The 16821-nt window shown below is 39.9% G+C and overlaps 1 protein-coding gene across 1 annotated transcript in view; it reads left to right on the plus strand.

Moving 5' to 3' along the window:
• The window catches only part of HACD2 (3-hydroxyacyl-CoA dehydratase 2), a 90659-nt gene that overhangs the window by 17911 nt on the left and 55927 nt on the right, over positions 1 to 16821 (plus strand). Inside the window, exon 3 of the mRNA XM_060099445.1 lies at positions 571 to 589. Coding sequence (XP_059955428.1) covers positions 571 to 589 — 19 coding nt within the window. The remainder of the gene's footprint in view (positions 1 to 570; positions 590 to 16821) is intronic.

Here is a 16821-nt window from a genome sequence, read left to right on the forward strand (position 1 = left end):
TGAGTTGCTGCTGGTACACCTAGATGGAGATGTCCAAAGGAATTTGGGCCTGGAATTCAAAGAGATCTGGGGTTAGAGATTAGACTGGGAATACCCCTATAATGAGATCACAGAATGAGATAAGATGGGGTCCAAGGGTAGAGCTTTGTAGAATAAATGTCTGCATTGAAGGGCCTGCCAGGTAAGAAAAGGCTCTTCTGATCCTGTGTTCCATAGTCTGTGATAGTTCTGTTCTGTACACATGGGACATGGGAGTTGTTGTACGCTGGCTGCTCCTACCAGTTTATGTATTATAGAAGAGGTCCCTGACATTTGCTAAACGATTGGGTAAGATTTATTCCTTAGGAAATCTTCCATAGATACACAAACTAAAAATGAAGAAACAAAAAACTGAACAAGAATTTACATTTTGTTAAATAGTCTGTAGCCAAGTTTAAAAATTGTTCATTTTTTGAATTCAATACTGCTGGCAGACACTGCTCTATTCTTCTGAAAGGCTAGTTTGTATGAAATAAAACTATAATATTATTGATCTTTACTAATTCTCTTTTCCCCCCTTTTTCTCTCTAGATTTTACATTGTGCAGTAGGTGAGTATGGAATTCCCCCCCCCAACTTAATGTAGAGTGGATTCTGCTTTCTTTTTTTAAGTCATGAATGATAGGTTGATTAGATTCTTACTGAACATTGAAAAAACTAACCTATTTAATCATTATATATAAAATTGCTTAGGCTTTTGGTTTCTAAAATCATGGGTACTATTTAGATGTTATCACTGAACACTTTACTAAATGCCATGGCTGTTTTTCTCTGTCAATTTAAAGAGGCCTCTCCTACCTTCTCAGTACAAGGGTAAATAGAGAAACACTAGCATATTTATAAAAATGTGACTTGGAGTGCTGGGCTCTGTTGAAAGCCCTCTCTGATTACTTAAATGTTATACTCTCTTTCCTTATTTTTTAAAATGGAGTACTGCGTATATTGCCTACCTCTCAGATGAATACTTAATGTATGTGAGAGGGATTGGAAAGTACAAGTACAAAGGGTTATACAAATATGAGAGATTTCTACTGAAAGCAGATACAATGTGATTCCTTTTGGGGGAATGCGGAGGGTCATCAAATTCTGCTCTGGAACTAAGGCATAGCTTCTAGTCTGGGGTGGCTAGACTCCTCTAAGCAGAAATCAATTTTGGAAAGTTGATAGGCCCTGTGGAGTAAACCCATAGCGGTTGCTGTGCATGTGGACTTGTCTCTCCAAGGGAGGATTTGAAGTTGCTACTCACTGAGAAGCACCAAGAGTCTGAAAACTCCAGAACTATGCATTCAAACCATTATGGCCCTGATCAACATAATGGATAAATTAAGTGGGTACTTACTATATTCGGGGCACTGGGGAATTCAGAGATGAGGAGACTTACGGTTCAGGTGGACACACAGCAAACTCTCCACCATGGGCCTTAAAGGGATCACTATGATACCTGGGCTCTATTACTTTTAAGGAAGACAAACATCTTCCGTATAAAGAATTGCACCTCGGCTGTTTCCTCTCTAGGAGGAGGTCTACAATCAGGGATTTCTCAAATGATTTGCAAAATTTTGTATGGATGTGTCTGTGTTGGCTTGGGAAGGTGGGTAGAATTCATGGGTTTCATAGATTCTCAGAGGAGCGTGATTCAGAAGGTTAGAAAACTGCTTTAGCACCTTTAAGCAAGAGATTTGAAAGGAGCGTGGAGACTCATTTATCATGTGGTCTGCTTTCCCAGAGAAGGTTAAGGGACCTGGTCCCATAGCCAGTAAATGGCACAGCCTTACTTGGGACCTGGCCAGTCTGAGCCAGAGCCCACCTGACTGACTTTATTTTATGGTGAATGGGTTTCAGCTAGTGAATAATCTTACATACATTTCCTTTTTAGTCCTTTATCTAGAGTTTTGAGGTGAAAAATTTGTCCCTTCTTAAGTGCTTAAATTTGTAGATTGGGGGATATATTCAGCCAGAGAGAGTTCTGGAACCAGTTCAGGCCTTCTCCATATGACTGAACCCTGTGCCCCCAGTCTCCCCCCTCTCTTAACCTTCAGCTGCCTCCATACAAAGCTCTTAGATGCATGTTTTCCAAGCATGTGTATTATTATTTTAATTAATATTGCCTTGTATTTTAATACACAAATTCCTTTTATCTGTCTTAGAATATATTCTCATGCCTCTATAAAATTTCTACCCCTGGAAATAAAGTTTCTAACAAGTATATTTATTCATTCATACCAAGAACTTGATTGAATGCCTACCAGGTGGGGCCAGACACTGGTGGGTAGTGGGAGCAGAGAGGTGAACAGGCACAGGCTTAAGCTCAGGAAAGCCACACTCAGATGGGCGCCCCTCTGAGCACCTCTGGCAGGATGCGCTCCGAGGACTAGCATCTATGTCACACTCTGCTCTGATGGTTTGTTGACAGGTGTCCCTAGGTCTCGGTTTGGTGCCTGACACACAGGAGATACTTTAAAATTCCTTCTTATTTTCTCAAGAACCTTGTTCCATCAGTGATTCTCTCTCTTGCATCGTCACCCTTTGTCATCTGCCTTTTCCTTCTCAGCTCACAAAATGCTCAGAATGCTCCATCCTAAAAATAATTTTTAACCTAACCTTTGACCCTACCTTCCTCCCTTATTACTACATAAGTCTTCTTCATCCCTTTTACCAGATTTCTGGTATACTCTTTCTACTTCCACGCTCCCATTTATACCTTAACCCAGCAGTTGTGCTTCTGTACCCCTTGTCCTACTAAAATTGCCCTCTGGTCTAAAATCAGCACGAGTTTCTGTTAAATTCTGAGGAATTTAACGTTTGGAATTTACTGAACTTCTCAACTACGTTGGGTACCACTGATGACCCCCTCTGTGACATCCTGTTCTTTTATCTTACATCATACTGAGCCCTCCTGGCTCTTCTGGTCCTCTGTGGTTCTTTTCTTTCTTTGGGGGCTTTTCTTTCTCCCCTTGCCCCTTAATTGTGGGTGTTCCCAGTATCTGGCCTAGCGCACTGCTCCTTTCCCTGAACAGGCCCTCTGGGTGATCTCTTCCCTTCTCATGGGTTGAGGTACTTAAGACACTCAATTCTTTAACTCCAAGCCACACCTGCACCCCAGACTCCAGACTCACTCCGTGAGCTCCTGGATGTCCACTCCTGGATGTACACCTCCTCCTCAGCAGCCTCCTTCTTCTTGTTGGTTGCTCCACCAGCTTCCAACCACTGTCCATTCAGTCACCCATTCTAGACCTAGGGCTCATCCATGATGTCTCCTGTCCTTTCCCCATACTCCCATAGCCAGGTGGTCATCAGGTTTTCTCAGTTCTGTTTCCTAAATAGTTCTCAGATTGTCCTGTTTTTTCCAACCCTGTTCAGGGCCTGAATATGTCTCATCTGGACTCCCATATCACACTCCCTGAACTTGTAGGTTTATAATATTAATATTAGTAATAATAAGAGCGATCATTATAATAAGAGCATTTACTATGTTTCAGTGCTTTACATTCATAATCTACTTACTTCCCATTTTACTGTTGATAAGACTGAGGCTTAGAAGGTTTTATATCTTGCCAAAGTTCACTTAGCTAATAAGCCCTAGAGCTAGAAGTTGATCCTGTGGCTGTGTGGCTCCAAATCCATGCTTACAGTCCTCGAGGGATTTAGTTAAAGGATGATTCTGAGCATGTCACTTCCATGCTTATAACCCTTCGCTGGTTTAAACATCTTCATGATTTGGACCCTGCCCACCTCCCTAGCCTTACCTATGTCCATTCCCTGCCTCCCACTCTATGCTTCAGCAACCCTGACCTTCTTGTATCCCCCCGGCCCCCCATACGACTGCACTGCTTCCTGCCTCTGGTCTGTGCCCAGGCTTTGTGCTCTGCCGGAGTGGTAGCGCATCCCCTGCAGCTGGCAGCTTCCCCCAGTAAACTCTCCTACCACCCTCTGGCTAGATTACATACCATTCCTCACTTTTCTGTAATACCCTGCAACTCACTCTGTTATCACACTTTCCACAATGTATTATGGTCTGTCACTATATCTCCCACCAAGATCACTGAATTTTTCCAAGAATGAGAACTGTCTCCTATTGATTTCTGTATCCCAGCACCTAACAGTTCATGGCTCCTAGTGGGAGCTCAGTGAACATTTGATCATAATCTTACTAAATTCTGGTGAAATTTTCTGAAACTTGTTTCAAAATGTTTTCAGTTCCTTAAAAAAATCAGTAAGAATACTAATAAATAGGCTGTTTCTAGCATTAGCCTAAACGCAATCCTTTATTTTTTTTACTCATATGACTTAAGTTTACTTTTGGAATGATGGTTTATTTTCCTGTGGCTTTCTGAAACTTTTCACTGTAATAGCTTGGCCTTTTAGAAACTTGTTTTAATGCCTTGAGATGTCTTTAGTTTACATATTGTTGATGAGAAGTCTAGACCTCAGTCAGACCTGGGTTAGTTACTAGCTATTACTTTCAGGATGTAGCTCGACTTTTGTGTGCCTTCATTTCTTCCTCAATAAAAGGAGGATAATAATACCTACCTCTAGGGTTGTTGTGAAAACACGAGAGGACACACATGAGAAACACTTAGCTTAATGTCTAAGATATGGCAATGTTGAAAATTGCCCAATAAAATGGTAGTTCTTGTTATTAACAATAATAATGTCATAGAATGTTAAAAGTTTTATTCTGTCCCTAATGTAATGTTCCATATTTAGATTTATATAAGTGTAACTCTTCCATATTCTTATTTTTCCTAAATTGTAATTTCTGTGTAAGTGAGTGCTTCAGGGCCACCTGTTCTTAGTATGGGTTGGAGTTGCTTCTTGTCCATGGTTATGACAATGCAACTTGGCAAAAATAGCCTCCAGAAATAGTAAACTAAAATTCCACGTGAGGGATTCATTTCTGTCAGGAAGTCAGGCCTCTGTCCTTCCAAATGGGTTTCCATGCCCCAACTTCTTTAAAGTGGGTTGTTTGCTCTCCACTGATAATGCAGGAACAAGATTTCTTCTGCGGGGAGGGAAGGGGACAAATGATAGCCCTTTTGAGCACATGTTGGGGACATATTTTTTAAATTAAGGAATAACTGACATATAGCATTGTATTAGTTTCAGGTGTACAACATAAGGCTTTGGTATATGTCTATATTGTTAAATGATCACCAAAATAAGTTTGGTTAATGTCCATCACCTCATATAGTTATAATTTTTTTTCTTGTGATACGGACATTTAAGGTCTACTCTCTTAGCAACTTTAAATATGCAATCCAGTATTATTAACTGTAGTCGCCATGCTCTGCATTACATCCCCAGGACTTGTTTATGTTATAACTAGAAGTTTGTACCTCTTGACAACCTTCACCCGTTCCCCGCACCTCCACCCCTTGCTTTTGGCAACCACCAGTCTGTTCTTTGTATCTATGAGTTTGTTTATTTGTTTTTGGTTTTTTTCCCTAGATTTCACATAAAAGTGAGATCAAACAGTATTTGTCTTTTTCTGGGATAAGATTTCTTAAATACTGTGGTCTCAGCCCTCAGACCAAGATTCATAGTGCCTTTATTTACGCAGTGTTTTTCTTTTTGGAAATGAGAATTTAAAAACCCAATTGGGACATGTCTTTTACAAGACTGCAAAGAAGAGTGTGGTTTTCTTTAATCACATGGTACAGTTTGTACTGAAAGAAGTATTACCTGTTTTTCTGTGTTGTGCTCAAGATTAGATTGTGGAAGAGGCATATTGGATATGGGTGGTTCTCAGCTAACTCCAGAGTATGGTTACCCCACTTTGTTGGGATAGAAATTAGAGGTAGAGGGACTAGAACTGATGATACTCTTTTTTTTTTTTTTTTTTTTGCGGTACGCGGGCCTCTCCTGTTGCGGAGCACAGGCTCCGGACGTGCAGGCTCAGCGGCCATGGCTCACGGGCCCAGCCGCTCCACGGCATGTGGGATCTTCCCGGACCGGGGCACGAACCCGTGTCCCCTGCATCGGCAGGCAGACTCTCAACCACTGCGCCACTAGGGAAGCCCCTGATGATACTCCTAATAAGATGTAACATTGTGTGTTTGGTGAACCTTTGTGTTGGAAATTATACTGTCAATATAAATAACTTTGGAAGTTCTCTTGATTGAAAACTGTAGAACAGGAGTTCAGTCACAGCCCAGAGGGTATTATGTCTGAAGTTGAGTATTAGCACTCTGATATCATCAACAGACAAGGACAGAAGCCCTTATCCTAGATTTGTGGTTTCAAATATTTGCTGTACAATCCAGCTTGCACTCCTCTCGTAAACTGATGATACCTTTTACTTAATTTTTTTTTTTTTTTTTTTCTTTTTGCGGTATGCGGGCCTCTCACTGTTGCGGCCCCTCCCGCTGCGGAGCACAGGCTCCGGATGCGCAGGCCCAGCGGCCATGGCTCACGGGCCCAGCCGCTCCGCGGCATATGGGATCCTCCCAGACCGGGGCACGAACCCGCATCCCCTGCATCGGCAGGCGGACTCCCAACCACTGCGCCACCAGGGAGGCCCCTTAATTATTTTTTAAAAATTAATTTTAAGAAATTTTTAATCACCCTAATGTTAATAGGTAGCATATGGCTTCAGACTGATTTTAAGTAACAAATGGTGCCAGGGAGGAAAGGGGCAGCTGCCGGAGAGACACGCACCAGAGACCCAGTCTCCTACCAGAAATCTTATCCCTCCCACCAGTGAGAATGAACTAAATCCTCTCCAAACTGCAACGCTTCCTCCCATCTGCCCCCCCCCACACCGGCCTCCCAGAGGTTCAAGCTTTTATTACTCATTTACAGGGCAATATTGTGAAGGACATGCCCTCACGTATTACTAAATCCAGACCCAGAACCTTCTGTGTTGCAGCAGAAGAGAACTCTGGAAGGAAAGCATTGTGGAGGAAAGGAGTTATTCCCCCGGATTTGCTCATCTGGAATTCTGCTTTCACCCCTGTGCCCAGCCCTCATGGGTATGGCTGGGCACAGAAACAAAACTGCCTTCTTTGGTGCCTCTTGGCTTAGTTGACATTTTTTAAATGAACTTTACCAAAAGTGAGGAAGAACAAAAAGGGAATGAGTATCAAAAATACAAACAGTATAAAAATAGCCATATTCCCAAAGTACAAATTTCTGATCCTGTGATCTATCTCCCCTTTTGTTAGTGGGAACTGACACAGGGTCACATGGACCTTGCTGGCTCTCTTCCACCCTGTTCTTAGTGTGTTCAACCCTGGGACCCATTTCCCCAAGCTAGTTTTCCTGGCTTACGGAATACAAAATGGTGCAGATTTAGCTTCAGAAGTTGCTTTCTGCCTGGGGGCATGTTTAGTGGTAGTACTGACAGGGGAAGGAGAAGCCCTTTGAGGTGGGGAAACGAACTTAACCTTTCCCAGCAGGCCAGCCTGTGTCTGCTGCCTAGAGGGCTGTCTGGGTGCAGTGGGCTGTCTGGTTGCAGTGGGGACGTTAGAGGCCTGGTCAACTCCTTGTTATTCTGTCTTTGTCATTTATTAATTTCCCAGCATCCCGACACCAGAACTCTACCAAGACCATGTTCATAATCTTTCCCAAATCAGCCAAGCCCTTCAGACCAGTCTAGCTTAGTCTCCCTCGGCTTTGGCGCTTTGATTATTCTGTTGCCTCCTGATCACATTTTGCCTTCTCCCTTCTAGACAGAGAGTGAAGAGGAAAGAAAGATAGTTTTAGCACCTGCGTCTTCTGCTCCTCATACCCAAAGTTTCAGCCACTTTCTCTGAATAAACTTTGCATTTTCACACTCCATGATTTTGTACATAAAATGTCCCTTTGCCTGGAACATCCAGCTCCGTAAGTTGTTCCCGGCTCTGAGTGAATGTACTGAGATGAAGGGAAGGGACAAATAGGGCATGCTCATCAGGAGCCCAAAGTGCCTGAGCAGGGGAGGTGAGGGACTTACCCAGAGCTCCTGCACACTGCCTGGCACCTAGCAAGCACCCAGTAAGCTGTAGCAGCTCTTCCATTGATTATCAGTGGGCAAAACATAATCCCTGAGGGTTTCTGTGCCCAGTTGGAAAAGGGAAAGCCATGAATAGAGCCTAGATCAGGGAATTTTACCCTTTGCCATCCTTGCAGCTAGGGGTTTGGTTTGAATGGAAACCTGTTACTGAGATATTTTAAAATATCTTCTCTGTAAGGTAATATTATCTTGTTTTCCAGTCCATCAGGAGCCAAGCTAAGGCAAACCAACCCCACTGGAAACACTACTAGCTGTGTAACACGTCAGGCATCCTCCCTCTGGGCATTAGTTTTCACATCTGAAGAAGTAGGAGTTTGACTAGATAATAGATAATCTCTAACGTTCCTTTCAGCTGGATGATCTGAAATTCCATGAAACTAACTATGAAGTAGCTTCAGAGATGGTCAGTTATCTAAGCAGTAATAGAAAAAGAGGATGCGCTAGATGTTTAAATATACCTATGTATGAGTATTAGGAAACTTGTTTCAAGTATAGTATTGATAGTTTTAGTACATTTTCCCTCTCAATGCTTTTTTTTTTTTTTTTTTTTTGCGGTACACGGGCCTCTCACTGTTGTGGCCTCTCCCTTTGCGGAGCACAGGCTCCGGACGTGCAGGCTCAGCGGCCATGACTCACGGGCCTAGCCGCTCCGCGGCATGCGGGATCTTCCCGGATGGTGGCACGAACCCATGTCCCCTGCATCGGCAGGCGGACTCTGAACGACTGCACCACCAGGGAAGCCCTCAATGCATTTTTTATTGAAGTATAGTTGATGTACAATATTATATGTTACAGGTGTACAATATAGTGATTCACAATTTAAAGGTTATACTCCATTTATAATTATTATAAAATATTGGCTATATTCCCTGTGCTATACAATATATCCATATAGCTTATTTATTTTATACATGGTATCAATAGTTTGTACCTCTTAATCCCCTACCCTGATCCTGCCCCTCCCTGTTTCTCTCTCCCCACTGGTAACCGATAGTTTGTTCTGTATATCTGTGAGTCTGTTTCTTTTTTGTTAAATTCATTAGTTTATTGCATTTTTTGGATTCCACATATAAGTGATATCATACACTATTTGTCTTTCTCTGTCTGACTTATTTCACTTAACATAATGCCCTTCAGGTCCATACATGATGCTGCAAATGGCAAGATTTCGTTCTTTTTTATGGCTGAGTAGTATTCCATTGTATATGTATACCATATCTTTACCCATTCATCTGTCGAGGGACACTTAGGTTGCTTCAATATCTTGGCAGTTGTAAATAATGGTGCTATGAACATTGGGGTACACGTATCTTTTCAAATTAGTGTTTTGGGGTTTTTTTGGATATATACCCAAAAGTGGACTTGCTGGATCATATGGTAGGTCTATTAGTTTTTTGAGAAACCTCCATTCTGTTTTCGACAGTGGCTGCACCAATTTACATTCCCACCAGTACAAGGGTTCCCTTTTCTCCGCATCCTTGCCAACATTTGTTATTTGTGTTCTTTTTGATGATAGCCATCTGACAGATTTGAGGTGATATCTCATTGTGGTTTTGATTTGCATTTTCCTGATGATTAGCAGTGTTGAGCATCTTTTCATGTGTCTGTTGGCCATTTGCATGTGCTCTTTGGAAAAATGTCTCTTGAGTTCTTCTGCCCATTTTTTAATCAGGTTGTTTGGTTTTTTTGATGTTGAGGTGTATGAGCTGTTTATATATTTTGATTAACCCCTTATCAGTCATATCATTTGCAAATGTTTTCTCCCATTCAGTAGGTTCTCTTTTCGTTTCGTCAATGGTTTCCTTTGCTGTGCAAAAGGTTTTAAGTTTAATTAGGTCCCATTTGTTTATTTTGCTTTCTCAATGCATCTTGAAATCCCCAGCAGAAAACTGAATTGGGGTGGGAGATGGACACACACACTTTGTATGGCATACATTTACCCATGATCATCACTAGATGGCACCCTTGTATTAGTAAGGAGACACTCTGAAGGTAAGGACTTCGGGAGGACGTCTAATAAAAATAGTAATGAATCAATAGCTGAAACTGAAAAGAGAGAAAAGAGAAGTGGATGTTTTTCCATCGCTCTCTCATGCCTTGATCGTTAATATTTTAAGTAACAAAAAGCTGAAACTTCCTGCATTGCCCTGGAGATTATCTCATAAATATTTCTTAATTATAGGCACAAGGTATCTTTAAAATTAAAAATTACCTTAATTTGCTTAATTAAAAAGCTAGAGACAAAGAAAGTATTTCAGAAGATCTCTGGTCAGATGGTTTGTGACAGTCTGAAGTCAGTAAACCTTCCACTTATGTTCTTAGCTTCAAAAGCAAGGTTAGTCCAGCAAAGCTGGAAACACTATCTAGTGATCGAGTTAATTGCATTGAGCCAAAAAGTGAAAGTTTAGCAAAAGAATTCTTTGATTTATGATTCCACAGCAGGAGTTGAATGCTAAATAGTGTATTAATGAAGGAAGCAAGAACACTTTGGAATATCTGGAATATCTGAATGATATAGTATGTCTTTTATAGTTTTGTACAGCTTTCCTAGGAAAGGAATTTTTTCCTCATCATTCATAGTGAACATCTTTCCACTAGTATTTTAAAAACAGTTCCTACCTCACAGTGTTCTTTCAATTAGAAACCTGCTTTTGAGATTCATCCATATCTTCACATGGTTTGAAAGTTCATTCTTTTTTATTTCTGAATAATATTCCACTGTATGGAAGTACAGTTTGTTTATCCATTCACCTATTGAAGGACATCTAGTTTGCTTCCAGTTTGGGATGGTTATGGATAAAGGTGCTGTAAATATTTGTGTGCTGGTTTTGTGTGGGAAAAAAATTTTTTTTTTGCATTTTCAGATAATTTGATTATGTACCTAGTAGCACAATTATTGGATCATATAGCAAGACTGTTTACTTTTGTAAGAAACTGCCAAACTGTTCCAAGTAGCTGTACCATTTTGCGTTCCTGTCAGCAATGAATGAGAGTTCCTGTTGCTCTGCATCCGCACCAGCATTTGCTATCTTAGGTTTTAGCCATCATAGTATATATGCAGTGGTTTCCTTTATTTTTTTCTTTTAATATTCATTTATTTGGTTGTGTTGGGTCTTAGTTATGGCAGGCAGGCTCCTTAGTTGCAGCTTGCCTGCTCCTTCGTTGCGTCACGTGGGTTCCTTTAGTTGCGGCATATGGGCTCCTTAGTTGTGGCATGTGAACTGTTAGTTGCGGCATGCACGTGGGATGTAGTTCCGTGGCCCGAGATCTAACATAGGCCCCCTGCATTGGGAGTTCGAAGTCTTAACCACTGCACCACCAGAGAAGTCCCAGTTTCCTTTATTTTAATTTTCATTTCTCAAATGACAAATGATGTGCACATTTTTTTACATTTTTATTTGCCATTTGTATACCTTCTTTGATGAGGTTTCTGTTCACATCTTTTGCCCACTTTTTAATTGAGTTGTTTGTTTTCCTGTTGAGATTTTAAAATTCTTACTATATTTTGGATGTAAATCCTTTATCAGACGTATGTTTAGCAAATATCTTCTCCCAGTCTGTGACTTGTCTTTTCATTCCTTTAATAGTCTCTTTCACAAAGCAGAAGTTTTTAATTTTAACGAAGTCCAACTTAACCAACTTAACCAAAGTTTAACTTAAAACCAACCAACTTTACACTTAACCAGCTTAAAACCAAAAAATTGCTTTTATGAAGGAATTTTTTTCTTTCATGGATTATGCTTTTGGTGTTGTATCTAAAAACTCATTACCAAACCTGAGGTCACATAGATTTTCTCCTGTCCATTGAATTGTCTTTGTGCCTTTGTTGAAGATCAGATATTTGCATGGGTTTATTTCTGGGCTGTCTATTCTGTTCTGTTGATCTAAATGTCAGTTATTTTGCCAATACCATACTGTCTTGATTGTAATAGGTATAAGGCCTCCAACTTTCTTCTTTTTCTTCAGTATTATATGGGTCTTTTGACTTTCCATATAAACTTTAGCATCAGTTTGTTAATATCTACAAAGTAGCTTCCTAGGATTTTTGACTGATATTGTGTTGAATCTATAAATCATGTTGGGAAGAATTGACATCTTAACAATATTGAGTCTTTTAGTCCACAGACATGGACTAGCTCTCCATATATTTAGATCTTACTTGATTTCTTTCATCATTGTTTTGACATTTTCCACGTAAAAATCCTGTACCTATTTTGTTAGATTTGTACCTAAGTATTTCCTTTTTTTGATGTTATCACAATTTTTTTTTCAAATTCTGGTTGTTCATTGCTGGCATATAAGACATCAATTGGCTTGTTATGTAGTGACCTTGTATCCTGCAACCTTGCTCTACTTGCTTATTAGTTCCAGGAGGTTTTTTGGTAGATTCTTTGGGTAGGTCTGTATAGATAATCATGCCATCTATGAATAAAGGTAGTTTTGTTTCTTCCTTTCCAATTTGTATAATTTATTTCTTTTTCTTGTCTTATTGCACTAGCCAGAACTTCCAGTTTGACATTCATTATGTTCTTTACTCGGCCTTGCTTGTATGTTTCTCCTGGGAGGTCTGATACCAACCTAATTATCTTGCCCTTTAAAGATATTTTGTCTTTTGGGAACTTTGCTTGTGGCGCAGTGGTTAAGAATCTGCGTGCCAATGCAGGGGACACGGGTTCGATCCCTGGTCTGGGAAGATCCCACATGCCACAAGGCAGCTAAGCCCGTGCGCCACAACTGCTGAGCCTGTGCTCTAGAGCCCACGAGCCACAACTACTGAACCCACGTGCCGCAACTGCTGAAGCCCGCATGCTCTAGGGCCTGCATGCTGCAACTACTGAGCCCGCATGCTGCAACTACTGTAGCCCGTGTGCCTAGAGCCCGTGCTCTGCCACAAGAGAAGCCACCACAATGAGAAATGCCTATGCACCGCCACCAAGAGTAGCCCCTGCTCGCCGCAAATAGAGAAAGCCCATGCACAGCAATGAAGATGCAATGCAGCCAAAAGGAAAAAAAACGATATTTTGTCTTTTTACCTGAAAATCATAAAAATTTTTTCTGTTTTTCCACCTTTATTGAGATATAAAAATAATATATATTTACAGTACACAGTGTGATGCTTCAATATAAATATACATTGTTAAATGATTGCCACACTCAAGCTAATTAACATATCTGTTACCTCACAGTTATCTTTTTTTCCCTAGTGAGGACATTTAAGATTATTCTCTTAGCAAATTTCATGTATACAATATAATAGTATTAACTACAGTCACCATACTGTACATTAGTTCTCCAGAGCTTATTCATCCTGCACAACTGAATCTTTGTATTCTTTGACCAACATCTCCCCTTTTTCCCCATCCCACAGCTCTAAGCAGCCACCATTCTGTTCTTTGCTTCTATGAGTTTGACTTCTTTTAGATTTCACCTATGAGTGAGATCATGGAGTATTTCTCTTTCTTGCCTAGCTTATGTCACTTAGCATAATGTCCTTCAGGTTTACCTACATTGTTGCAAATGACAGCCTTCTTTTTTAAGGCTGGATAATATATGTGTGTGTATCATGTTCTCTTTATCCATTTATCCATCAGTAAACACTTAGGTTGATTAAGTATCTTAGCTGTTGTGAATGTTACTGCAATGAACAAGGGAGTAAAGACACCTCTTCAAGATACTGACTTCATTTCCTTTGGATGTATACCCAGAAGTGGCATTACTAGAACATATGGTAATTCTATTTTAAATTTTTTGAGGAACCTCCATACCATCTTCTCTAATGGCTATACCAATTTATATTCCTACCAACAGTGTATAAGAGTTCCCTTTTCTCCACACCTTTGCCAATGCTTGGTATCTTTTGGCTTTTTGTAATAGTTATTCTGATGGGTGTGAGGTGGTATCTCATTGTGGTTTTTGATTTGCATTTCCCTGATGATTAGTGATGAGCTTTCTTCATATACCTATTGGCCATTTTGTATGTCTTCCTTTGAGAAGTGCCCTTTCAAGTCCTTTGTCCATTTTCTGTTTTGGTATTTGTTTTCTTGCTATTGAGTTGAGTTCCTCATATATCAATATTTTGGATATTAACTCCTTATCAAATATATTATTTGCAGATATCTAGGTAGGTTGTCTTTTCATTCTGTTGATTGTTTCTTTTGCTGCACAGAAACTTTTTAGTTTGATGCAATCCCATTTGTCAGTTTTTTATTTTGTTGCCTGTACATTGAGGGTTATATCCAAAAAAATTTGCCCAGACCAGTGTCAAGAAGCTTTTTCCCTATGTTTTCTTCTAGTAGCTTTGCAGTTTCAGATTTTATATTTTAAGTCTTTAATCCACCTTGAGTTGATTTTTTTTACATGGCATGAGATAAGCGTCCAGTTTCATTCTTCTGCATGTGAATATACAGTTTTCCCAGCACCATCATTGCAGAGACTATCCTTTCCCCATTATGTGTTGTTGGCAACTTTTTCAAAGATCTTTTGACCATAAATGTGTGGATTTATTTCTGGGTTCTCTATTCTGTTCCACCGGTCTATATGTTTGTTTTTATGCCAGTACCATGTTGTTTTGATTACCAAAGCTTTATGGTATATTTTGAAATCAGGTAGTATACTGCCTCTAGCATTGTATTTTGTTTGTTTGTTTGTTTGGGGTTTTTTTTTTTTGGCTCAAGATTACTTTGGCTTTTCAGGGTCCTTTGTGTTTGTGAATTTTAGGATTTTTTTTTCTATTTCTATAAAAAACACCATTGGAATACTGAAAGGAATTGCATTGAATCTATAGTTCACTTTGGGTAGTATGGACATTTTAACAATATTAATTCTTCCAATCCATGAACACAGGATATCTTTCCATTTATTTGTGTCTTCAATTTCTTTTATCAGTGTTTTATAATTTTTAGTATACAGATCTTTTTTTTTGTTTGTTTGTTTGTTTGTTTGTTTTTTTGCGGTATGCGGGCCTCTCACTGTTGTGGCCTCTCCCGTTGCGGAGGCTCCGGATGCGCAGGCCCAGCGGCCATGGCTCACGGGCCCAGCCGCTCCGCGGCATATGGGATCCTCCCAGACCGGGGCACGAACCCGTATCCCCTGCATCGGCAGGCGGACTCTTAACCACTGCGCCACCAGGGAGGCCCAGTATACAGATCTTTTATCCCCTTGGTTAAATTTATTCTGAAATATTTATATATTTTTTGATGATATTGTAAATGGAATTGACTTCTTAATTTCTTTTTTGGATAGTTCATTGTTAATGTGTAGAAACACAACTGATTTTTCTCTGTTGATTTCCTGTCCTGCAACTTTACTGAATAGTTGTTTTTTGGCGGGGGGGAAGTTTAGAGTTTTCTATATATAAGATCATATCATTGGCAAACAAAAACAATTTTCCTTCTTCCTTTCTGATTTGGATGCCTTTTATTTCTTTTTCTTTCATAATTGCTCTGGCTAGGACTTGCAGTACTATGTTAAATAGAAGTGCTGAAAGTTGGCATTTTTGTCTTGTTCCTTAGAGGAAAAGCTTTCAGCTTTTCACCATGGACTATGATGTTAGTTTGTCATATATGACCTTTATTATGTTAAGATACATTCCTTTGGGCTTCCCTGGTGGCGCAGTGGTTGAGAGTCCACCTGCCAATGTGGGGGACACGGGTTTGTGCCCCGGTCTGGGAGGATCCCACATGCCGTGGAGCGGCTGGGCCCGTGAGCCATGGCCACTGAGCCTGCGCGTCCAGAGCCTGTGCTCCGCGGCGGGAGAGGCCACAGCAGTGAGAGGCCCGTGTGCCGCAAAAAAAAAAAAAGATACATTCCTTCTATACCTAATTTGTTGAGAGTTTTTGAGAAGGTTTAGAATTTTTTCAAATGCTGTTTTGCATCTATTGAGATGACCATATGATTTTTAGCTTTCATTTTGTTAATGTGGTGTATCACATTTATTGATTTGCATATGTTGAACCATTCTTGCATTCCAGGGATGAATCCCACTTGATCATGCTGTATGATCCTTTTAATGTGCTGCTGAATTTGGTTTGCTAGTATTTATGATGATTTTTTTCATCTGTGTTCATCAGAGATACTGGCCTGTTATTTTATTTTCTGAGTTTAGAAGTATTCTCTTCTGTTTTGGAGGAATTTGAGAAAGATTCATATTAATTCTTCCTTAAATGTTTGGTAGAATTCACTGGTAAAGCCATCAGGTCTTGGGCTTTTCTCATTGGGAAGTTTCTGATTATTGATTCACTCTCTTTACTCATTATTGGTCTGCTCAGATTTTCTCTTCTTGATTAAGTCTTGATAGGTTGTATTTCTAGGAATTTATCCATTTCTTCTAGGATATCTAGTTGGCATATAAATGTTTATAGTAGTCTCTTATTATCCTTTGTATTTCTGTGGTATCAGTTATAATGCCTCTTTTTTCATTTGTAATTTTATTTATTTGAGTCTTCTTTTTTTCTTAGTCTAGCTAAAGATTTGTCAATTTTATCTTTTTAAAAAAAACCCAGCTCTTAGTTTCATTCATCTTTTCTATTGTTTTTCTAGTCTCTGTTTATTTCTGCTTTGATCTTTATTATTTCCTTCCTTCTGCTAACTTTGGGCTTAGTTTGTTCTTCTTTTCCTAGTTCCTTGAGGTATAAAGTTAGGTTGTTTTAGATCTTTTTTTTTTCCTTATTTACTTATTATTTTTGGCTGCATTGGGTCTTTGTTGCTGCACACAGGCTTTCTCTAGTTGTGGCAAGCGGGAGCTACTCTTTGTTGCAGTGAGCAGGCTTCTCATTGCGGTGGCTTCTCTTG

This window comes from Mesoplodon densirostris, chromosome 5 (genome assembly GCF_025265405.1).
Source record: "Mesoplodon densirostris isolate mMesDen1 chromosome 5, mMesDen1 primary haplotype, whole genome shotgun sequence".
Taxonomy (NCBI): Eukaryota; Metazoa; Chordata; class Mammalia; order Artiodactyla; family Ziphiidae; genus Mesoplodon; species Mesoplodon densirostris.